Here is a 26,101-nt window from a genome sequence, read left to right as displayed (position 1 = left end):
GTTTCTTATGCTAGTATTATTAGTAACGCGTATCTGCATTCCATGCAGTGTTAACAAATTTTGTGTCGAAGGAATGCTCCCACGCATTTATGTGCCACATTGCCAGTGATATAAAAGGTGTGCTGTAGAGGGTCAAAATAAATAAATTTGTGAGACACCCTGTAGTTGCTTCTTGTGATGTAGTTTGGTAGACAGAATGGGGATCACCTGTTCGATCTTCAGCTTAAAGACCTATAAACATGGGGAGTACATGAACACAATCAGGCAACCTATTTTCCCTCATGCTTCTAACCTCCCCCCCCCCCCTCCTTGCCACCCTGTTACAGCACCAGAACACAATTTGGCCCTTAGTATGGATATGCTAAGACATTGTACGCACATTTAATATTTGTTTTTAACCCACTTCATTTATGGATGAACATTATTTTTATACAGTTCAAACAATATTTTTAATAATCTGCAATTTTTGCATCCTCTGCAATGCAGAAACTATTAGTCACAGAGAAAAAATGAAATGGACATTTTTGTAGGAAATCTAATGCAGCCCAATTTTGTATTGGGAAACATTTCTGCTAAAGCTGTGGTTTTTGAGTTATTCCCCCACACAAATGCTCATGACTTTTAGTATGTTGTTCATGGCACTCACTCCTACCACTGAACAAAAATTTATAAGTACACCAATTTTTTCCCCCTGTCCAAATGTTTAGGTCTTCGTTGACTGGGCTAGCAAAGCAATGAACACTGAAGATGTTGCCAAATGAATGTATTACTATTTCGCCACTTGGCAGAACAAAACAGTTTTTAAAAATATGAACACACTTTTCTACTGAAGACTGCTGTAAAGCTTTTTTAAAAAGAAAAATGTACATGAATTTTACATGTTACCTTGTGCAATCCACATTTTATCATGTTTACTTAAAATTTAAATGGGTGATATGTTTCAGAGCCAGACATGACCATTTTTAAGAAATAATGAATGAATGACCAGCATAAATTAATGTAAAAAATATTTAATATCACATTTGTTATATAAAAGGCTGATATAGAGAACATATTGCAATTGTGGCCTTCCACCAAACTAAAGCCTCAAAAATATAACCTAAGGATAAATCAAACAGCATCACCACCATAAAGTAATTAAAATTTATATATCTGATGCGTGCAACATTGGCAAAAAAAAGGGAGGAAAAAGCCATTTCAGTGATTGCATAAACATACAATTGTGTGTATTATTCACACAAGTGTGTGTACATGCAATGATAGGAGTGAGGGAAAGGGGAGGGATGTAGGGGGAGGGGGATAGAGTAGGAGGGGGATGAGAGAGAGAGAGAGAGAGAGAGAGAGAGAGAGAGAGAGAGAGAGATTCATTAAATAGACAGTTACTGAAAATGTTGGGAAATGTTTACATTATTTCATTTGTTTAGCTTCTCTGTGTACTGCAAGACTACCAGTCAATATGTACGACCCAACAGCCTCAGACAATTGTTAAAAATGAAGATCTACACCCTTTACTATCAATACATTGCCTCTTCCTGAAAACTACAAATATAGTCATTACAAAAGGTACCTGTAAGCTTTTCACACTAACAATGTTTGGTAACTGATACATTAATAAGCTAATATTAATCAAAGAAATACACCTTGAGTGTATACACCAAAAACTCTTCTAACCATGTGTAACTTTCTAATGGCTATGAGAAAATTATATAAGAACCTTGAAACCTTTGTGTTTCATATGAACAACATTTAACTTGGAATTACAGTAATACAGAAACTTAAAGTGGTACAATCAACATGCATCTATGAAACAGTAAAAGTTTCATGAAAGGGAGTAAACATACCAATGAATTCACCATTTCCCACTACTATGAAGTCTTAACTAATTAATCAATGGAATAAATGAAGTTAATTATAATGACTGCGTACCAATGAGTTAAATAAACTGTGTAGACTATCAACATTGCTGTCTACAGACCGAATATGAATCACAAATACTAAGGTCATTAATGTTTTACTTGTACAAAAACCATTAAGAGAGTTTCATTGTTGATCAGTACAATATTCACAATATCATGAATCACTGCTCACTACAGAAAAGAAATTTACTTTTTCAAAGAATAATCATGTTCCATGCTAATTAAAATAAGGTAAGCCATATTAACAGTACTTACAGGTATTTCACAATAACTTACAATTTTAACAACTTCATTTTTTTTAAAGAAAAGCATAACATAACATCTGTGAAGGATCTGATAAACATTCCAATATTCACCATGCTTGGAGTTTTCAAAGCTTGGCATCACTGACAAAATGCACAGGCCCTACTTATCTATTAAGAAAAACTGTGAAAACAGCAACAGCAATACATCACTGAAATTGCTCACTAAAACTGGCAACATTACTTACAATTACTTTTATACAGCATGAACTCTAGAAATTAAAGTTGCTTTCAGGCAAACTTCTATTTACAGCATAACCCAGAGAAACTCCTTTCCTCATGTCTTTACTCTTTACTACAATATGAATCACATTTTACATGGAGCTGCTACAAATGCAGCTGTGATTTTTATGAGAATAATGACAAACATTCACCATAGTATTACTGAAATGCTATGGCACTATTACAGAGATAAAGATTAAAAAGCATAAAATAACAATACTGCAGTCTTGCTCTTGGATGTACTGAATTTCAAAAAAGTCAGTAATGCCAGCAAAAGATTCTCTATGTTACACAAAGCTAAGCTAGAAAACATTTTTCAGTTAATAGGCAGGAACATTGTTATGTCTTTGGTACACACTACAAAATCTGTCACTAAGGAGACACAGACACGTACGTACATACATACATATGCGCGCGCACGCGCGCACCCACACACACACACACACACACACACACACACACACACACACACACACGGGACATTGGCAGAAAACAGATCACATCAATGACAATTACTATAGACATAATGATGACAATTATTAGTAATATTATTATTTAGTAAGGCAATTGTTTGGTTAAACTATTTTTAAAACATTTATCTGTGCAGTACATAAAACACTAATGTGTTTCTTTGTTCCACTACTATAAAAAAATATTAATTTTCTGCTTTTAATTACATCAATGATATAATGCAATTTTTATCTAACACATACCATTTACATATAGAAGTGGTATATTTCCCATAACCTGTTATCTACATATTACTTTCTGCACTTTAAGGCAGCTAGAATCCACATAAAGCAAACTCTCTGCAAAGGAGGTATGATAAAAATTATAAGCCATAAAGGAATTACATTCCTATAAAACACCATTTATTTTACATTACTTGTAAACTATATTTTTTGCTCTATTTCTTCCTCAGTCCATTAGTGATTGCTAAAACACATGTAAAACCTTAATACATATGTAGAAATCATGATGCAGTACATATTTAAAATGCAAAACTCATACAGTGAAAACTATCCTAAAGGAAAGTATGTCACCCTTCAACAAACTGTGAAACACAGTTATTTTCCAAAAATATTTTAAATCTTCCTGGAACAAATATCACTGTTACAAACTACAACACTCACTGCCAGTGACGGTATGGCATTTCATACATGCACTTCTTAAACAGGGTACCATATTTCATGCACTGGTGTCTCTCAGGATTTCAGAATTTTAATTTGCTTGTACTAGTGTTCTCAAAAATCCTGAAAGACTTATTTACAAGTCATTTTAATGGAACCTGTTCAGGGACTACCTAAAGTGCACACATTTTCATAACCACACATTATATAAATTCACTGACAGTTTAACAGACTTTTTACCTACAGAATTTTTTTGACAGTCACACTGAAGAGCAAAATGTTCAGTAAAACTATGTGGAGCATAGAAATTTTCTTAAGAACATGCAAAGCTCAAAATCACACACACACACACACACACACACACACACACACACACACACACACACTAATGACACCATATCCTGGCACTGTTACCATCCTAACAGAGCTCCTCACATCTTCAATTATTAAGTTATATGAAAAACCTAGATTAAATCTTTCAACATTTCAACACTATTCCACAGGCAAATATTTTAGTTACATTTCCAGGGCAGGAGATTAGTATAGTGCAAATTTAACACACCTTCAAACTAGAGACTAGATATTTTGAGCATGGCATCAAAACATAAATACTACATTGTCATTTCCTATGAAACAAACAAGATAACACCCAGTTATAATCTGAATCTCCTTAGAAGTGGAATATTTGGGCAAAAATATCTAAATAACGCTTAATTTACTATCTAAACCAGCTTAATATAGGATACAAGCACCTGTCAGCTCTTGGTGTGTGAATGCTATACTAGAAGAAACCAAGCGAAGTTTTACTGTGCATGGAGATAACAAAAATTCAAAATATTTGAATGATGAGGAAAGAACCTCTCTGTTCCAAAAATGAATAATTGATTAAAAACATTTTCAATTGTCTTTCTACTGAAAGCAGGTTCTTTGGAAAACACAGGAGATAAAGGAGATAATTGACTATGTTAGGCGCTCCTCACATAACCAGGAAAAAAGATTAAACCTTTATAAACAACACTGACAGCAATATGTCAGTATTTACAAATATATAATATTTATATATATATATCTCTAATAATAGTAAAATATTTTTTTTTCTAGATGTACTACGGCAGTAATACTTGTGGCACACACACAGAACAGTGACTAATATATACATATATATAATATATATAGCGAGCATTTCTTACAAATAAATACATGCTGATATTTGAACAGGCACATTGATCTGAGATTATAAATGGAAGTCTGACTCTTTCCTAAATCTACCACAAATCTCTCTTAAGGCTCCTACAAAAGCTTGGTCACCATCATTCTTCAATTGTATATTAATTCGAAGACCACTGGTCATTGAAGATAAAATGTAAATATATAACAAACATCACATTTTTAAAATTGAGGAATTGTACCTTATTCTATTATATACAAACATCACACTTCCACACCAAAAAGTGAAGTGATAAAAAATTATGGACTGTTTCTCCATAAATATATACAACATTTCATTATATATAATCTGGACAAAAAAAGTGAACCACAATTTTAAAATGTGGTTACCTGCAGGCAGGAATGCTAGAACCGCAAAGAGAAAGAAAAATCTTGTTAAAGTTGTTGTCAAATAAATGAACTCTCCTTTCAATTTCATTCACAACTGAATTATTCCAAGAAAGACAAATGTACTATGAAATGTGTAACTTTCCATTATTTAACAAATAAAAAAGGGAACAGAAAACAGTAGAACAAAGGCATATGTCAATTCATTTAACCATACTAAAAACTAACTGATTTTACACAAAATATAATGCTGTGAACATACTTCACAATTGTTAAAAACAAGTAACAGGTCCAACATTTTGCTTTCTCAATTAATTGTATGACAGGAATATTGTTGTCCTGTCCTTCATTTTCTATTAACATTTCTAATCTGCCTGGCAATTTCAGCCTCACAATCACATTTTTTAACAATATTTATACACATCTGGTTCTCTTGACTGAGAATACACTGAGTTACACACTAACTTTGTACATGACCTGTCGTTTGTCTTCACTATCGAATTTGTGGTTCATACTGTGAATATACCTGTAAAGAAAAGAAAATCACATTTCAATATTTTGACAATGTGAAAGACAGTATTGCATACTACCTTAATAATAAAACAGCACTTAAAATGAAGTAATAACTACTTGCAGTTCCTTCACAACCTGGGGTCTGAGTGATTTGCCCTTCCAGAAAAACTCCTGGCCTATCGCTCTCTCCTAAGTGAGGAAGGAACTAGTAGTTCCAAATGCTACCTTTGTGTCATCACTTTTAACTTTCTATGTGTCTATCAGCAGCACTAAACACTTCACTACCTGTGTGTAAGTAATGACCAAAAATCCTGTCCCATCATTAATTAGTTATATTTGATTTCACAGAGTTTTAAATATCAGCTAAAAAATATAAATTTTTGCCATCAATTCTTTGCTTGGTTGTAGGCTTGTGTCTACAGTCCTGGTACACAAACAAATCTTCATGCTAAAACACCACTGCCCACTATTTGAAGAGCCAAAATAAAATGGTACAGCTCATTCATAAGCTACAGTATCATGGTATAATTTAATTTCTCAAGGTATCCAGCAATTCTAAAAAAACCCTGAGTTTTCCAGGCCAATTTTTTATTTTTCTGCAGTCTGATTCTTTGAGGATTTCCTTTACTGACACTATCTCTACTGGACTTTAAAACTCATGGACAATGACATCAGCATCATGACTACCAAAGCAATTTAAGGTAGTGAAATGTGCAACACTATGTCTAACTGTCTCTTCTCATAGTCGGCATTAATTGCCACTTCTGGGACTAACACGCCCTTCATAAAGAAATAACTCATGCATGATTTATCCAGAATTTTGGATACTATATGCTTCATAAATGGAAGGCATTCATTCCAGAACACCAAGATATCTTTCTCTGATTTGTCACACTGACCCACAAGTGGTTTGGTTCTTACCTGATGTCCATTTTCTGAGGTTGCAACTGATTTGTCATTCAGATCAGTTTTGAAGCTAGCCTGTTTCTACAAACTTCTGGTGTGACAAAATTTTCTCATTAATTCTGACTATAGACTGGAGGGAACTGTAGAGGAAAGAAGTTAAGGGAGTGTCTGACTGAAATTTAGTCACAAACAACTCCACCTGAGCACCCAGTGTCAAAAAAGGCAAGATGAGCTGTCAGCATCTTGTCCCATCAAACTATTTAGTAGATATGACTCTGAGGAACTCCAGGAAAGACCATACGTTTTGGTTTTACCTACTTCTGTTCCTTCTTTATTCATTCTACTTCCTTTACACATTTTCAAACAGCTGTTAATATTAGCCGAGACCAGACTGACACAATTTTATTTTCCACCCAACAACAATGCAAAACTTCTGTGGGTAAACAGAAGTGTGCTTGTAATATTGTCCACATCAGTTTAGTAGGGGGGAACATTGTTAAGTAGATTACATTATGCTGTTGGAAAATGAACGAGATTCCAACCAATGCTAGTAAACCTGTCCTAAAGTCGCCCTGCACTGCAGATAAGTCACATGTCCCAAAGTCAAAAAGTACGAGACCCTCTACATTACCCTCGACTGTGCTTGCTTGTCACCTCTTAAGAATGCCTTATTAACATTAGGGCCGAACAACTTGTTTTTTCAGATTTACCTTACAATGGGATGCACCTGCCTCAAATCCTTCAACTAAATCTTTTGTAGCACTTTTTCTCAAAAACAGTGACATGAGGTACCTGCTTGAGACCTGGCCCAATGCACTATTCCAAAAATGTACAAACAGATCAGACTGAATACATTAAGGAGCTGAAAATAGACCGCTCTATTGTCATCCTCCCGGCGGATAAAGGCTCCACAACTGTCGTACTTGACCATGTGGAGTAGGTGGCCGAAGTACTGCGTCAACTCTCCGACACCTCAACCTACAAAGCTGTTACCCAGGATCCCATTCCCTCCATCCAGACTGAGCTGCAAAAAATCCTAAAAATCCAAGGTCCCTCACAAGGCCTCACAATGGCTTCCAAAGACTTACTCACTCCACCTGAGCCACGTACCCCTACCTTCTACCTGTTACCCAAAATCCACAAAGAGAACCATCCTGGCCGTCCCATTGTAGCAGGCTTCAAAGCCCCAACCGAACGTATCTCAGCTCTGGTAGACCAGCACCTCCAACCTATCACCCGCAGACTCCCATCCTACATCAAAGACACAAACCACTTCCTAGAACGCCTCAAATCCATTCCCACTCCTCTCCCACCTGAAACCTTTCTTGTCACCATAGATGCTACATCCCTTTACACAAACATCCCACATACCCATGGTCTCTCTGCCCTTGAGCACTACCTCTCCCAACGCCCACCCGAAGATCTTCAAAATACCTCGTTCCTTATCACACTTACCAACTTCATCCTCACCCATAATTACTTCACTTTTGAAGGCCAGACCTACAAACAAATCAGGGGAACGGCCATGGGAACCAGGATGGCTCCATCCTATGCCAACCTCTTCATGGGCCGCATGGAGGAGGCTTTCCTGAAGACCCAACAGCTGCTTCCCCTGGCCTGGTATAGGTTTATGGATGACATCTTTGTGGTCTGGACTCATGGTGAAGAAACACACCTTAATTTCCTCCATAACCTCAATTCCTTTTCGAATCTGAATTTCACCTGGTCCTTCTCCAAAACCCAAGCCACCTTCCTGGATGTTGACCTTCATCTTGTTGAAGCTCACATCCACACCTCTGTCCATATCAAACCCACAAACAAACAACAGTACCTTCACTTTGATAGCTGCCATCCTTTCCACATCAAATGCTCCCTTCCCTACAGCCTAGGTATTCGTGGCAAACGTATCTGCTCCAGTGACGAATCCCTCAACAATTACACCAATAACCTGACCAATGCTTTCCTCTCCCGCAACTATCCTGCAGACCTTGTCCACAAACAGATTTCCCGAGCAATACATTCCTCCCCATCCAACAACAATGTTCCTACCCCCAGACCACACAGAAGCATCCCCCTTGTCACCCAATATTATCCTGGCCTCAAAAACATCAACAAATTACTCCGCAAGGGATATGACTTTCTCAAGTCAACCCCTGAAATGAGATCTTCCCTTGACAAAATTCTCCCCACATCACCCAGAGTTGCCTTTCGTCGCCCCCCTAACCTCCGTAACATCCTTGTTAAACCCTACAATATTCCAAAAAAAAATGGTTCAAATGGCTCTGAGCACTATGGGACTCAACATCTTAGGTTATAAGTCCCCTAGAACTTATAACTACTTAAACCTAACTAACCTAAGGACATCACACACACCCATGCCCGAGGCAGGATTCGAACCTGTGACCGTAAAACCCTACAATATTCCCAGACTACCTTCTCCACCCAGCGGTTCCTACCCCTGTAACCGATCCCGCTGCAAAACCTACCCCATGCATCCCCCCACAACCACCTACTCCAGCCCCGCTACTGGTAAAACATACACAATTCAAGGCAGGGCCACGTGTGAAACTACACGTCATTTATCAACTGATATGCCTGCACTGCACAGCCTTTTACATCGGCATGACAACAACTAAACTGGCTGAGCACATGAACGGACACAGACGAACTGTCCGCCTAGGAGATGCCCAATACCCAGTAGCGGAGCATGCCCTCCAGCATAATTCTAGGGACCTAGGAACCTGCTACACCGTATGTGCCATTTGGCTTCTCCCACCCAACACCAGTTCCTCTGAACTGCGGAGATGGGAACTTGCACTCTAACACATCCTTTCATCCCGCCATCCCCCTGGACTGAACCTACGTTAAACAACCTCAATCCCAGAATGAGATTTTCACTCTGCAGCGGAGTGTGCGCTGATATGAAACTTCCTGGCAGATTAAAACTGTGTGCCCGACCGAGACTTGAACTCGGGACCTTTGCCTTTCGCGGGCAAGTGCTCTACCAACTGAGCTACCGAAGCACGACTCAGTTTCATATCAGCGCACACTCCACTGCAGAGTGAAAATCTCATTCTGGAAACATCCCCCAGGCTGTGGCTAAGCCATGTCTCCGCAATATCCTTTCTTTCAGGAGTGTTAGTTCTGCAAGGTTCGCAGGAGAGCTTCTGTAAAGTTTGGAAGGTAGGAGACGAGGTACTGGCAGAAGTAAAGCTGTGGGTCCGGGCGTGAGTCGTGCTTCGGTAGCTCAGTTGGTAGAGCACTTGCCCGCGAAAGGCAAAGGTCCCGAGTTCGAGTCTCGGTCGGGCACACAGTTTTAATCTGCCAGGAAGTTTCAACCTCAATCCCATTTACTCTTCAGTCTTCTCCTCTTTCCCTTTCCTCTTTAGCCATTCACACATCTTTTCATCCTACATAGTTGTGTTTATCTTTATACTATATACCTCTTTACTTCTGTATGCATCCTCTTTGGTTTGAAGCTGGCACAGTACTTACAGTAGAATATCTTTGGCTTCCCTCTGACAACCATGCCTCCATCCTTGCTACCCTCCCTATTTTCCTTTCCCTGTTGCTTCATAACCTGGGTTGTGAGTAACTGAATCTCCTTTCCCTTCTTCCCTTTCTTTCCCCTCTCTCCTCCCCGATGAAGGAACATTTGTTCCGAAAGCTAGGAACGTAAATTTTCGGTTCTGTTTTATGTGTATCTATCGGCTGTACTGAGCTGAGGTAAGTACTGGCCAGCCCCTCTATCTCTTTGTTAGTATTTGTTTCACATCTCATATGAGATTTTCCATTAATCATTTGAATAACTATAACATCACACACAGCAACAATCCCATAATTTACTTTTGACTTTTGAAGTTGCATATTGGAGGCAATGTTACTGTGTGGGGGACACATCTGAAAAGAGATTAAGTAACTACTAATGCCCCGAGGAGATTGATCTCTGCGTTTTCACAGCATCTCTCTGCAGTTAATCTGGCATCGTTGGTCATTGTCCAAAAGTTCCAACAGAAGGTACTTATTGCCAGTGTCTCGAAGTAACACCTGCTTGCTGGGACATACCACAATTGCATGGTGCACCCCCTGCCTGTGCTGCAGCAGACTAAAATACTTGGAGGCTAGTTAGAATTTTATTAATTGAAACTGGTAATTTTATTTTCAATTGCACTTTCCAAATCTAAAGCACCATCAGGATTGCCCTTTCCATTGTTGGAGATGACCATCACCAGAGTGCATCTAGAGATGGCAGGTGGCACCGCAGCGGCTACGTCTGATGCAGCAGCACTGGAGTCATGGCTATTTGTGGCATTTAGGTGTTATCACCTTCCTCGCAGCCTTGAGCCCAGCATGGTTCTTACTCTTGTACGACTGGAGAAGGCCTGCTTGCCTACATTGCTTAGTGAGAAGTTAGTTTTACGGAGCATGAAAATTCTGGATCCTCAGTCCAGTGAGGGTTGAACACATACTTCCAATTCACCGAGTAAGCCCTAAGGTAACATATACATTAGGCAGTATCGTACCTAAACAATATAGTGAGATGTGGCCAAGAGTTCACAAATAAAATCTTCCTTCAATGGATGTAATTGATAGTGGTTTATGTTGAATAAGAGCCACAGCAGCATGGGAAACATTAGCCAGTAAGGATAGAAATGATGCAAAGAGTCAAATTGACCCCATGAACGAGGCACCTACTCCCCAGTCCCCACTAACTTCCTGCCAGCTGTGTTGCACTGCAGGCTTTAGTTCAGTGTTAACTAAACTAATAACCACACACCAAAGCCAAATGACTGCTTTTCAGTGTTCTAATTACACTATTTTACGCTTACCACTACGTATCTATAATGAATCTTATTTGTACACAATACAATGAGATCAATAGTTGCTGGCATACTCAATAATAATTTTTTAGTATACATCCAAAAATGTTCTGTATTATTAAAAATCTGTCATGCCCTATGTTCCTGGTTCAAAATAAATGGATATGAATAGGCTACAAACTCTCCTAAAAGCACACACACCTTTGTAGTAACACCGTGTTAGCAGACAAGGCAGTACTTTTGAACAGATCCACATCAAATATTCCATCACATCTACTTTCTAGTCACACTGTGTAACAAAGACATAATCATGAGACAACAACAGGCCAGCATAGCATGGCCAGGCTACAGTGACAGGCATGCTAGCCATTCCATATCAACAATCAACAAGAACTAACCTCTGCACAGCTCGTCTGGAATCTGCCATGCCGGGATGGCTGGTTGGCCATTGCATCGGACTGAGCGAGGGGAGGAATTGGGGATGATAAAACTCTGGTGAAGGGGAGTCACATGGCACTGAGCTGTGCATGAATGGTGAGTGCAGTACCGCATTGTGCCAGGCAGAAGGCAAACAAATGCCTCTGCCCAAAATCAAATGACACACCACACCTTTTCCTGGTTTTTTAGGCAAAATTCAAAAAATTCCTTGAGTTTCCCTTCAGTTTTCCTGAACAAAAAGATTCCTTGACTTTTCCCTGTTTTCCAGGATGATGGACATTTTTTTTTTCTGCATTTGAAGAGGAACAATACTGTAACAATCTATGCTGTATTGGTGGAAGTATATAGCAACAATGTACCATCATATGACAGTGGCTAGGTAGAACATTCTTCTTGAGTGGTCAAAAAAGTCTAAATGATGATGAACGAAGGGACAGATCATCTCCCTGTGAGGAACCAGAAATCGTAAGAGAAACGGAGGCCTGGTGCTCGAAGACCAGCATATCACAAAAGAGGAAATAGTGAAACTGAGTTATGGGTCAGTTTTCAACGTGTTCTGCAACACTGCCTGCTGCTTTCCATGGCTGCTTGCACCCATTGAAAAGGTCTGACAAACTCAGCCTGCAGCAGAAATGCTGCAGCTATGTCAGGCTAACTGATATGACATCTTTAACCATGTTGTCACCATAGAAGAGTGCTGGGTGGCAAAAGAAGTAGATGAAACATGTGGATTCACCAACACTGAAAAAATTGAGGACCTACTCGTCATAGGGTAAGGTGCTGCCGAGTGTATTTTGAGACTGCCATGGTATGAAGCTAACAGATTATGCTCAGACTGGATAAACAGTCACAGGACCATACTACCAAAATGTCATGACGGGTTATGAGAGTCTGTCAAGACGCAGCATCGAAGGAGGTGTCTGAGTGGGTGTGTGCACTCCACAAAAATGTGCTAACTCATTCTGCAAAAGACACTGTCTCACATTCTGCACCTCTGGGCTATCAAATCCTGCCTCACATGCCATAGCCTTCTGACATGGCATTCAGAAACTTCTTTCTCTTTCCTCAGATGAAGAAACCACTACATGGCAGGCATTTTCAGAATAACAATGAGGTGATTGTAGAGGTGGAACCTATCGAGAACAGCAAAAATACAGACTTCTACAGTCGAAGTCCCCATCAAGTCATCCATCGTTAGGGCAAATGTCCCACACTGAATAGTGAATATGTAGAAACAACTTACACTATCGCTAAGTTCTGTGGTCACAGCTAAATTTTTTCGAGGTGATGATTAAAACTTTATTTCTGCCCCTCATACACCAATCTACAGATAGCACAAGGGGAAAATTTAATGTATAAATTACAGCTTTTTGTAACTTTCTGCAAGTTGATTCAGGACATTTCCTAACTCTGTAAGAAGTCACTGCCAGTATATGTGACAACTTTTCCAAATCAGCTAGCTAACCATAAATTTCACTGTATCACAGGTGAAATAATTAATGCTATTAATTAAGACAGTCACTAATTCATAGGTCATCATATGAACGAAAAACCTCACACCTTAGACTCAATAGTACTAGTGAGAAAAGGTCATATAAATGAATGCCAAATATGCTTTGTCAACTTTCCATAGCTTTCATTTCCCATGATCATTAAAATAAGCAAATAAAAGCTAACCCTAGCAATACCAATACATTTTCCATAACCTGTACTACAAACAGAGGAGGTAATTTATGCACAAAACAAATAAATAAATAAATAAATGATTTCTTTACTTGTTGTTAAGCTTTATTAACAACATTATTTTTAAATAGGCACTTATGTATAAGAAGGTCCCAGAACCTAAAAATATCATTTAGCACAATCTTAAAAATACCAACACATTTTCCGGTAAGAGTATACTTAGGTGCATTACTTTGTGACAGTTGCAAAAAATTTCAAAAGTGCAAATTTTGTTAATTGAAGATCATAACCCAAAAACTTGATAAGTGTCCACTAAACAGATGGACAACTGTAGGTATACTATTTACATTTAATTAATGACACTGGATGTCACATAAGTAACACGAATTGTTAAAGTTAAAAGCACTAAACATAGCTAAGTTCTACACCCTTTTATTCAAAAATGGCCAAGTGCCAAAGGTAATTTCAGTCTTAGTACCAGTACAATATTTGAAAGAAACTCAAAATACAAATCATGCCACATTAGTATGACAAGTTCTAATTAAATGGTCTGTATTTTTCATCAACATATGGTATAACTGATAACAAGTACTATATTTTTTCTTTGCCAAGTACTCTTTGCTCTTCAACTCCACTGAATATTACATTTATGATGTCAGAAACCTCCACACTTTTCTTTTTTTCTTTTAAAAAAAAATATCAACATGTTTCCAAGTGTCCAATTTACGTAAGGTGTATTTCACTTCTACGACTCCAGGATCCTTACTGAGAAGCCTACCATTGTTTCTTTGAGATCTTCAACTGTTTTGTTGTTACCAAGGAATCAGCAGCAGACTGAATACTGATGAAATATTAGTCAGTTAAGTCAACGACTTCAAATTTGTTAGCCTTACATTATCATGTAGGTCTTCATATACAGATGCTTTGCACTGTCTCTTCCTCTTCTCAATCAACACAAAGTCAATGAGGCACAAGACAGACAAAAAGGAAGCTCAACATTCGGTTTCTATTCTGTGCTGTGTAATAATCACTCCATAATATTAACTGTGTTTTTAAGTCACTACTGATTAGTACATTAAGGAGACAGAACACTATCTTATCCGCTTCCCAGCCTGCGGTAAGTTCATGGTTGGTTTATTTGGGGGAGAGGACCATGCAATGTGGTCATCGGTCCTATCGGATTAGGGAAAGATGGGGAAGGCAGTCGGCTGTCCCCTTTCAAAGGAACCATCCCAGCATTTGCCTGAAGCGATTTAGGGAAATCATGGAAAACCTAAACCAGGATGGCTGGACGCGAGTTTGAACCGTCATTCTCCCGTATGCGAGTGCAGTGTGCTAATCACTGCACCACCTCACTCCATGGTAAGTTCATGCCACATGCACATTCAAACTTTATTAAAATGAAACACATGGACACAAAAATTACAGCAAGATAACTGTCTCTTATAAAACACATCAGAATGTATCCGTGTTGGAGCAAATAAAATACGCTCTACGACAACGCACACTACACTACTTCTGCTACGAGGGATCTGAGATTTTAGGGATACACCTCTAAGGAGCATCACTGCATTTTCCGATTTCCTGTGATGCTTTTCACATTTAGTGTTTTTCTATTTTTGATCCCGGATTATTTTTTCAACATTTTATTTCACACAGAAGTGATCACAGGCTCGGAACGTGTTGGAACATGAAAATCTGAATGAAAGATTTTGTATGCTGTAACACTACTACTCAACTTCCTCTGCACATTTAACTGATATCTAGTACCTTTCCTTCTTCTTTTCTCCTCATTTCAGTATTATTTGCTTGCAAAGCATCCGGATCATTACCATCCATTTTTCAAATTTGCTATCGGTACTTTGCATACTTTCGGGTAAACAGGTGAGCAGCATAGCAACACTTCAATCTTGGGATAAGTGTACAAACTGAAGCGACTACCGTGGCACATAGCCATGTCTTGTTACATAGATGGACTGTAATGCAAAATTAATTTATTTAAAAAATGGCACATAGCAGGTTTTTTGGTTACGCTCTCAAATAGCCCTTGACTTTTAAAAGCACGCTACTCCCCCCCCCCTCCCCCGTCTCCTGGTATTGTGATACTTTAAACACCTTAATTTATCAATTATTAATAATACAACATTGTGAAAAAAAAATGGTATGACATCATGTGAATACAGAGGTATGGCAAAACAGTGACTTCCTGACTCACAAGTTCCTCTTGGATGAGGACTGAGCAATGTGCAGGGATGGTGGTATGTAGCAACAGCCAATTCTTCCCACACAAAAGTTCTAAAATGCACTTACCTACCTACACGACAGACTAACCTTTCTGCTGTGAATTGACTACCAACTTAAACAAGTAAAACTGAGGAGGGGGGGGGGGGGGGGGGAGACAGGAGGAGGAGCAGGTGGGGCGCACTAAGTACATGCACATTATGACAAACCCTTACACTTAACAACACAATCATAATTTGACTACTTATCGTCACATGTGCAATGTCTACAGCTGACTACTGAATTCACAGCTAATTATTCCTAATGTAAGGAGGAAGTTTTGAGCAAAGCATTATTCCTCACTTATTTACTAAGGTGTGAAAAGAATGGAGAATCACACTAAATGAAATGTTCAGAGTTTTACCTCCAGTCAATGGTGTATTTATTAATTTGAGCATTATGCAGTTGAACAAAAATTGGTAGGTAATTATAGTTGGAGTCACAAATGATGGTGGTCGAGTTTAGGCTCGTTTTTCGCACTTACATCACGCAGTCTCCCACAGCCAGTACGCATTCAGTAGCATTCTGATCACTCTGGTGTGAATGTCTTACTCAACACAGGCATTATACGTGGTTGTGACGAGTTATTTAGTGAATTTTTATTCCATTTGTAGCAAGTTGCCATGACTGATGGCAGTGGTAACTGACATAGTCCTAAAAAACAGCGAGACACATAATTTGAATAATACTTGCTTTCATCAGTAGCAAACCATGTGAATGCGTGTATTGGTACTGTCGCTTGGAACCAGTGACAATGCAATCCCCATCCGTTTCTCGAACTGCGTGACCAGCCATCTTTTGTGGATCGGATTATAGCTGCATCATATTAAAAGGAACCATTGTGACATTCGACCCGCGTGGTTTAAGGAAACACTGGAAAACAAGCATCTTGGCAGCCAGAAAGTAATTTGAAGTCTGCTCCTCCAGTGATTTAACTGCCAAACCACCTTATTTGCCAGACTGTCAATAAGCTAATAAGCAATATTTAAAGTAGTGAAGGAAACTGAGAACTATATATAAGAAACTACTCACAGGCATTCAGCAGAGTCCCAGTATGGAAAATTCTAATTTAGGAAGCAATTTGGTGTCGACAGGGTGGTCACCAGAGACTGGAAAAAAAAAAGACCTTATCTATGTGAGATACTATTACCGTATACATACAACAAAATACTAAAATTTTACCAATAGAGAAATTCAAATCTAACTCCCTCTATTCAACTGCTTAATGTAATAAGAAAAATTCATGCACAGATATTCAGGTACACACACACACACACACACACACACACACACACACACACACACTCTTTTCTCATCCTGACCCACTTCATAACTTGACAGTTTTAATTAATTTCAAAGCTGCTTGGACAAAATTATTAAAAAGCTCCAAATTTTGTTGACCTGTCATCCTCTGTTGTATGTAAAATGATGTTGATAACTTTCACTTTATGTCAGACTACACACAATGAAACAGAACCAACTTTATCACACCATACGGATTTTGCTTTTATTTCCTGAAAGGCATCACCAGTGGCCTGAAACATATATTCATTTATGTGTCTACTAACTTGTTTCACACACCAAACACTGTTCATTCAGATTATCACATCCCAGCAAGTCAAAAAGAGCAAGAACTGTTTCTAACCCGAAAGTACAGCAGTACAGCATCTAGCACATGAAACAAATTAGCACAGACATAAATATCATACCTGCCAACTTTTGACAAGGGCTATCAGTGAAACTCGCAGAAAAAAAATAAAAAATTTCAACATACCCCGGCTTGACGAAAATAATAATACTTCTGGCCTACAAAATACAATAATTCATGCTTCAAATGGGATTCTTCATTAATCACATCTACTTACAATATAGGCCAATGATTTGTAGATGAACATAGGAATCAAGAAGAAATCCATGTTAAATACCAATCGGCATGGAGAATATTTGTTAGGAGCATATGTAACAGGACTTTCTTGATAAATTAAGAGATTTTCAATAATTGAAAAAGACTTTACACAATAAAACTTGTTTGAAAGAAATATAAACACACAGCAAATTACATGCTAGTTCAACTTTAAAGTCATAGCTACGGCCTTTTTAGCTTCCTGTAAAAAGTCTTGAGAAAATGTTTTGTCATAACAGGGACCACAATGGCAGATTATCAAGATTTAAGCAAGTTTGAATGTGGTGTTACAGTCAGCACACGAGCAATGAGACACAGCATCTCCGAGGTAGTGATGAAGTGGGAATTTTCCCACACGACCATTTCAAGAGTGTACCGTGAATATAAGGAATCCTGTAAAATATCAAATCTCAGACATCACTGCAGCCGGAAAAAGATTCTGCACGAATGGGACAAATAACGATTGAAGAGAATCTTTCAACATGACAAAAGTGCAACCCTCTGACAAACTGCTGCAGATTTCGATGCTGGGCCATCAACAAGTGCCACTGTGTGAACCATTCAACAAAACATCATCGATAAGGGCTTTTGGAGCCAAAGGCCCACTCGTATACCCTTGATGACTGCACAACACAAAGCTTTTAGGCTCGCCAAGGCTTGTCAACACTGACATTAAACTGTTGGTGACTGGAAACATGTTGCCTGTTCGGACAAGTCTCGTTTCAAATTCTATCGAGAGGATGGACATGTTAGGTTGTGGAGACAACCTCATGAATCCATCGATCCTGCATGTCAGCAGGGGACTGTTCAAGCTGGTGGAGGCTCTGTAATGGTTTTGAGGCATGTGCAATTGAGAGTGATGTGGGAGCCCCGTTACGTCAAGATACGACTCTGACAGGTGACACACATGTAAGTATCCTGTCCGATCACCTGCATCCAGTCATGTCCATTATGCATCCTGACAGACTTTGGCAATTCCAGCAGGGCAATTCGACACCATAAACGTCCAGAATTGCTACAGAGTAGCTCCAGGAACACTTGTCTGAGCTTAAACACTTCCGCTGGCCATCAAAATCCCCAGGCATGAAAATTATTGAGCATATCCGGGATGCCTTGCAACGTGCTGCTCAGAAGATATCTCCAACCCCTTGTACTCTTACAGATTTATGGACAGCCCTGCAGGATTCATGGTGTCAATTCCCTCCAGCAGTGGTTCATACATTATTTGAGTCCATGCCATGTCATGCTGCAACACTTCTGGATGCTCGCAGGGGCCCTACATGATATTAGATATGTGTACCAGTTTCTTTGGCTCTTCAATGTAGTACATACATGCTTCAGAATTTTCTTTGCCTTTTTATTGTGCAAATTCTGAAATCCATGAAGGATTTCTTTTCTTCTGATGCTCTTCTCTAAGAAATAAAATATATCAACAAAGATCTCATCCACTTTAAGTGGCAATCTTCCAGCACCTGTTTCAGCTGGTAGATTAATCAGGTGGCAAATGCAACTTAGGATGGTAATACCTTGTTGAACTTTCTTCATAACTGCTAAAACCCCATTTTTATCTCCTATCAAAAAAGGAGCATTGTCGGAGCAGAAAGCTATCCAGTTTTCAATTTATTTGATACGAGAATTCAGCTGTGATAACATTATGTTACCTTTGTTTCGCCCTGTTGAGTCCCCATCTAATGCTGGTATGGATAGCACAGTGCTCACTCCTTTTTCCTGCAGAATATCATAGAATGCAACAACAACAGGATACAACTTGGCATTCATATCACTGCTTCACTGTTGAAGAAGAGGAAAAAAAAAAAAAAGTCAATTTTGAAAGCCCTTAACAACTTCAGATGATGCATTTTTCCAATTTTATTTGCAATGTATGTCAGTATGTCATTTCATGCGAGCACAGCTATATTTTTCTGCAACTTCTGATGGGGAGAACATCATCTTAACTAAAGCACCAGTATGATCAGCCACACATAAGGGCACATTGTGTTCCACCAAAAAGGAAGTAAACAGATACTCGGCTCTAATTATGTCACTGTCAAAGTTTCCACACTTGGCAAGAAAGGTGTTGATTTCCTTGTTATCCTCTTTTGATTTAACATAACTTATGCGTTTTACCACACTTCACATGATACTTAAATCGTTTCTTGCACCATTTGCAATATTAATATCATACCCACATATATCATGCAAAAGGCAAATTTTTGTTTTTTCTTTATTTTAGTATGTACACAAAATCAACAGAATATGATTCTTTAAATGTCTGGAAGTACTGTTTCTTGTTGCATTTATTCATGACTCCTACAACAGTAAAATAGCATATGAAAATGTCCGAGAACAAATATCTCGATATGTACTGAAACATCAAAAGGAATCTGGATCAGTGAACGTCACATAAAAGTATAACATAAACACTCAAAGCAGTCAAACACTTCATTGAAACATGTCAAAGCACCCCCATTAAATTAACACGACGCCAGACTCGTGCACATATGCGCATGCTAAAACACACACACACACACACACACACACACACACACACACACAGAGAGAGAGAGAGAGAGAGAGAGAGAGAGAGAGAGAGAGAGAGAGACAGAACAAATGTAATTAGTCTATATGTGATCAAAGAATATGGGTTAAATCACAACAAGCGAATGGAGTGGAACAAAGAATTTGCAGAGCAGAGCCTATTGACATGTAAGATTCACATGGAAGAACTGTTATCCCGTCTTTAAATTCAATTCCAATGATGATGACCTAAACATCATTTGGTTAAAAGTCACAATCATATCACAGAATAAGTTATCGTCTATCTTAGACTTGCATTCGACGCGCGCAAACAATCAACTGTATGGAAGTGGAGTGATTATCGAATGCTAACGTTTCAAATTTTTGTCTCTGAAGTCGTAAAATGACACTACCCATCCGTAAAATGCTGCAATTTCTGTAAATTTTAATAGATAAACTGTGAAATTCGGTAGGTTTGAAATACATATATTTTTCAGGTCACTGAGAACGCCTTTCGGAAAACGGCAGAACACATATGGCACGGTAAAACTAGTTTTACTCAATTGCACACAGATAGTACTAACATGACAATTATCAAAATAATATATCAAATGTTTCCAAAATTCAATGAGAATGACTGGAAGAGGGATGGGTTCCCAAAAAATGCACTATTCTATGCCTTTGCACTAGTTCAAATTTGCTATTGTAGAAAAATCCACATCTATAGCTGGAACAGTTAATCACTTTTCATAAAGCTGCTTATTCAATGTAATGGAATTCCCAATATGGCACAAAAAAGTAACATTTAATACACCATTAAAACTGTTACCTTCACTCAGTAAACCATAGGCTCGGTTGGTACTGATGCGTTTTTGATGGGCTGAGAGGTGCAAATCCATAGGAAGCAGCTACTTGCGGGTGTGCCGGGAACACTGCTGTTGGCTGCATATGTGCTGGCAATGGGTGTGAAGGATGAGTGGCCAAAACAGGTCTTGCACTGGCATGATGAGCAGGCGGGGGCAGCGCCCTGCTGTAAGAATAAGACGAAAAGTCACATCCTAAAACTTTCCTTCATTACTTTTGAGAACTATACTATACACCCAAATCTAAATTAATTACTATTTTCAAACAATGGAAAATCTTACCCCCACCCAGTCGCCACTCCCATCATGCACTGGTGCTACCACTCACAGTGTAGTTTCAGTTCTCTGAGGCCGCAGACATGTGTGCAAGTTGCGCTTGTGTGTGTGTGTGTGTGTGTGTGTGTGTGTGTGTGTGTGTGTGTGCGTGCGCATGTGTGTATGTGTGTCTACTGCTGACGAAGGCCTTAATGGCCGAAAGCTATGACTCTGTGAATATTTTTATTGTGCCTATCGCGACTCAGCACCTCCGCTATATGGTGAGTAGCAACTTTCCTTCTCTCGATTGTTAATTAGTATTTTTCTCTTCTAAAGTAATTAGAGGAAGCTTATTTTAAATAGCAATGTTCTCTTACAGCTTCATCATTACACTGAGAAATCCTTAACAACTCCCATGGAGCTCTAATCATCTAATATGGTACTATTTAACTGGTCATTTAAAATAATATGTAAGAAGTGAAGATGGAACTTTTTTCCTTTTAAGCAATAAAGTTACAAATATTTACAAGACAATAAAGAGATATGCTGGAAAACCTAAGAACATATCAATACTCATGAAGGCAAGAAAAATAGGCTACATTCCAGAGGTATGATTCTGCAAAATATGAACCTTTTTGTTGTTGTTGTCCTTGTCATCGTGTTCTTTAGTCTTAAGAGTTGTCTGACATCTGTCCCTACACCTGTTATTGTAACCTACTTTCATATGAACCTGCTAACTGTCCTCCTACACATCCTCCCCCCCCCCCCCTGCCCAACCCCCCACCCTCGATTTCTCAATATTGGCAAACTGACGGTCACTCGATGCTTCAGGGTGTGTCATAATAATCGATTCCTTATTTTACTCAAGTTGTACCACACATTTGTTTTATCCCGAATTTGGTTCAGTACCTCTCATTAGTATTTCAATCTACCTGTTTCATCTTCAGCATTTTTCTGTAGCAGCCTATCTCAAAATCTCCTATTCTCTTCTTGTCTGAACTGTTAACCAGCCACATTCCACTTGCATGCAAGGCTACACTCCAGCAAATAGCATCAGAAAACAGTTCCTAACATTATTTACATTAACTTTTCTTGCCATTGCCAGTCTACATTTTATGTCATCCTCACTTCTGCCATCATCAACTACTTTGCTGAAAAAAAAAGTTGTTTACTTCTTTCAGCATCTCATTTTCTAGCCTAATTCTATCTCATCACCTTATTTAAGTTGACTACATTACATCAGTTGTTTTACATTTCTTGATGTTCACCTTATCTTCCAAGACCTTTGTCATGACTGAAGTAATTAAAATTTCACCAACAAACCTCAAAGGTTTTACTTTTAACCCTCAAATTTAATACCCTTTTTAGATTTGTCCTTGGTTCCCTTCACCACTTGTTCAATGCACAGGTTGGATAACATAAGGGATTAGGTACAACTGCTCTCCCTTCTTAACCACTGCTCCCCTTCCATATGTTGTGACTGTTACAATAGTTGCTGTACAAGTTACAGATAACTTTTTGTTGCCTGCATTTTATGCCTACTACCCTCAGCCTTTCAAAAAACTATTTCAAAATTTCTCTGGAATCAAAACTCATCTCCCCCAAGGCTGGCTTCTAGCAGTCTTTCCATTCTTCTGTAGTCTGCCGCTCGTGATTTAGTGGTTTGAGTTGCCGCTGCCCCTAGATCACATGATCCCGGGTTCATTTCCCGGTCGGGTCAGTGATTTTCTCTGCCCAGGGACTGAGTGTTTGTGTTATCTTCATCATTTCATCATCATTAAGGAAAATGGCAAGACTGGAAAGTGAAAAGATTGGGAATTTGTATGGATGCTGATAACCACGCTGTTGAGCACCCCATAAACCACCACCACCACCACCACCACCACCACCACCACCACCACCACCCTGTCAACACAGAGCATGTTATTTTAAGCATGTGCCGTTTTGTAATAAAAATAAAGATTTTCTTAGATTTTTCTTGGCAATTTTATGTTTTCATGATGACTTGTACTTTAAACTATCTTACTACATAATTCCCGTCAATATTCAGTGAGTATCTGAAATACCTCCTCCAACTGAGAATACCACCTGAGCTGTGGTGAGCTGGCACCAGTGTTATTTTGTTCATGTAACGTTGAGATCTATTGTGGTTGAGCTAAGTTATCTTTGCTTTTCACGGGTCTTATCTTCCGGGTTGGCAGGTGAAGCGAGTTGGTTGTTAGCCTTTGACAGGGAACCCTCGAGATCTTGTGACATTCGCAGGAAGACGAGTGTCAACGGCTGCTGAACAAGCGTTATGAGCATTACACGCTGTGGTGTGAAATTTGTTGAGCGTTTTGCCGACATGGGCAGCTTAGAGATACAAGTTCTATGACTTCGCTGGGAACAAAGTTTGAAGGGAAGCGGTGAAGCTGTGGAACCTGCTCCCTCGTATTGTGTACCTGATACGGAGCAAGTCGTCGTAATTGTTTGTTCACTGACACACTCAGAGATTTTTAACTTTACTATTATGGTGAGACTTTCATAGTCGAACCTTAAGATGGTGTAGAAGAGGTCAGTTGGCCTAGTTAAATGGTGGCCGTTATTTGAAAATTTTCTCAGTTTTACTAGTGCTTTGTGTCTCACGCAATCAAATGATTTTATGTTGCCGTTTTTAAAGCCTGCACTCTATTAATACAGGGTCAAAGGTTCTGCTGAGTGTTTCTATGTTTCAAGAGTTATTGGAATGTCTTTGTAATTCGGATAGAAACTTTTGATTGTGCCAGCGCCTTGTCGGGGGGTGAAATGTCATCCAAAGTGTAGAACTGGCAGTGTTTAAGAATCTGGCCAGTACTGGATTTGTTCACAGATCGCCTTCCAAAGTTTAGTATTTATCTTCCTTTCCATCAAGGCGGATTAAGCTGGTAGATATATACACTGTATGTAACCTGTTTGTATATGAACTTGTTTTCTTAAATATTAAGGAGTGGCAACTGGCTAAATCTTAAACTGCATAGCAGCTGCTGAGTTCCTTGCGCAGCTTTTTCTAGTTATTTTTTTTTTTTTATTAACACATCTGAGCACGTGAAAATTTATTTTTTAAAGATCAGTGTTTCTGTTGTAGTTTTTTTTAAGTGGTTCTTGTGTTCAAGTGTTATTAAGTCACCCTTTACCTGTAATTGTCTTCATTATATCTATATTGAGGGAAGTTGTATATGGGAGTTTGGAGTTCTCAAGTTTGTTAGTAACCCTATTTTCATAATTTGTAATTGTTTGTTAGAGTACTGAGTACGTTGGGTTTCTAACTGTATTTGCAAAGCTTTACCTAGTGGCTTGTCCACAATTTGTAATTGTCACATTTTTTTAAAAGGGGTAATGTCAATAAACTGTCTTAATTATAAATTGTGACTACCAACCATGATTCCATCCTGCTTCCTCTTTTACGGTATATAAGATATGGTGTGTAAGTGTGGTACAATTAAGGAATCACGTATCCCCACTAACTGTGAAATATGAGCTGATTCATTTTCTTAGGCATGAAAGTGACTGAAATTTATCATAAAACCAGTAAAGTGTATGGAGCAAACTTGATGAGTGATGGAATGGTATGCAAATGGGTCCAACTTCTTAAAGATGTCCTTACAAATGTGCGTGATGCAGAATGAAGTGAGCAACCTTCAGTCATTACTGATGATTCGGTACAGGAAGTTGATGAAAAAGAGAGTGGACGGACACTTTACGGCATTATATGATGAGTTTCCTCAAGTGTCAAAATGTGTGCTCTATGCAATTGTTGTCTAATCAGGCAGCAGATTTCTACAAGGATGGTGTTCAAAAGCTGGTTGTCAAATATACTAACTGCCTTAATGTGCGTGGGAACTATGTAGAAAGGTGGAATAAAGTACAGGCATTCACATAAAAATAGCTGCTAACAAAAGTGTAATTGTTTTTATTTCTAAATGTTATTTACTTAAAAAAATAAAAAACCCTCATAATTCGTGACAGCATTCTGTAATAACATATTACACTGATGGTTCAGTACCAATCACACCTACTTTCTTCGGGATTGGAATTATTACTTTCTTCTTGAAGTCTGAGGATATTTCATCATCTCATTTATCTTCGATACCAGGTGGAATAGTTTTTGTCACGTTATGTTGTCACAAAGATTTCAGCAATTCTGAGTGAATATCACCTACTCCATGTGCCTTGTCTTGACAGGTTTTCTGATGTTCAATGAGATTCTTCTCGCATGATGTTCAATGAAATTATTCTTGCAGTATAATACATCCCATCTTATCTTCTTCAGCTTCCTCCTCCCTTTCCAAATACTGTTACAGCCGCTATATTTTTATATGTGAGAATACATGAATGTCAGAGCCCCAAATCTAGTGAAAAGGATGGATGTTCTCCATACTTCACCTCATTTAGATTTTTTTTACAACTGCAATATAATTTGCATGTAGCAAAATGATTTAAGATTCTTATTTGATTAAAATTTATTTCCCTGCAAGCCAAAGTCTCAAGTTAGGGAACAGGAAGATGTCATTTGGGGCTAAGCCTAAGGAGTAGGGTGGATGAGGAACCTATTCAAAGCCTAATTCGTGCACTTTTGCCATTGTTATCACTGATGTGCGGGGTGGTGAATTATCCTTGTGGAAAAGAACTCTTTTGCATGCCAATCTTGATTTTTTCAGCCAATACAAGTTTCAAATAATTCAACAATGAAGCATAATAGTGCCCTGCTATGGTTCTGCCTCTTTCCGAGTAATCAATGAGGACTACTCTTTGGGAATTCCAAAAGACAGTAGCAATCACTT

At 38.6% G+C, this 26,101-nt stretch overlaps 1 protein-coding gene across 4 annotated transcripts in view; it reads right to left on the bottom strand.

The window, feature by feature from the left end:
• Positions 1-1,494: 1,494 nt before the first annotated feature.
• The window catches only part of LOC126199290 (homeodomain-interacting protein kinase 2), a 236,852-nt gene continuing 212,245 nt past the window's right edge, over positions 1,495-26,101 (bottom strand). For 3 of the 4 annotated variants that reach the window (XM_049936110.1, XM_049936113.1, XM_049936111.1), the window contains 3 exons: positions 21,014-21,214; positions 16,797-16,873; positions 1,495-5,650 (listed from right to left, as the gene is read on the bottom strand). In XM_049936110.1, the coding sequence (XP_049792067.1) occupies positions 21,016-21,214 (199 nt within the window). In that variant the 3' untranslated portion in view covers positions 1,495-5,650; positions 16,797-16,873; positions 21,014-21,015. The remainder of the gene's footprint in view (positions 5,651-16,796; positions 16,874-21,013; positions 21,215-26,101) is intronic. The other variant, XM_049936112.1, reaches the window with a different exon arrangement.

Source organism: Schistocerca nitens, chromosome 8 (genome assembly GCF_023898315.1).
Source record: "Schistocerca nitens isolate TAMUIC-IGC-003100 chromosome 8, iqSchNite1.1, whole genome shotgun sequence".
NCBI lineage: Eukaryota > Metazoa > Arthropoda > Insecta > Orthoptera > Acrididae > Schistocerca > Schistocerca nitens.
The sequence above is the reverse complement of the archived record's forward strand: the minus strand, read 5'-3'. Positions and strand labels throughout refer to the sequence as shown.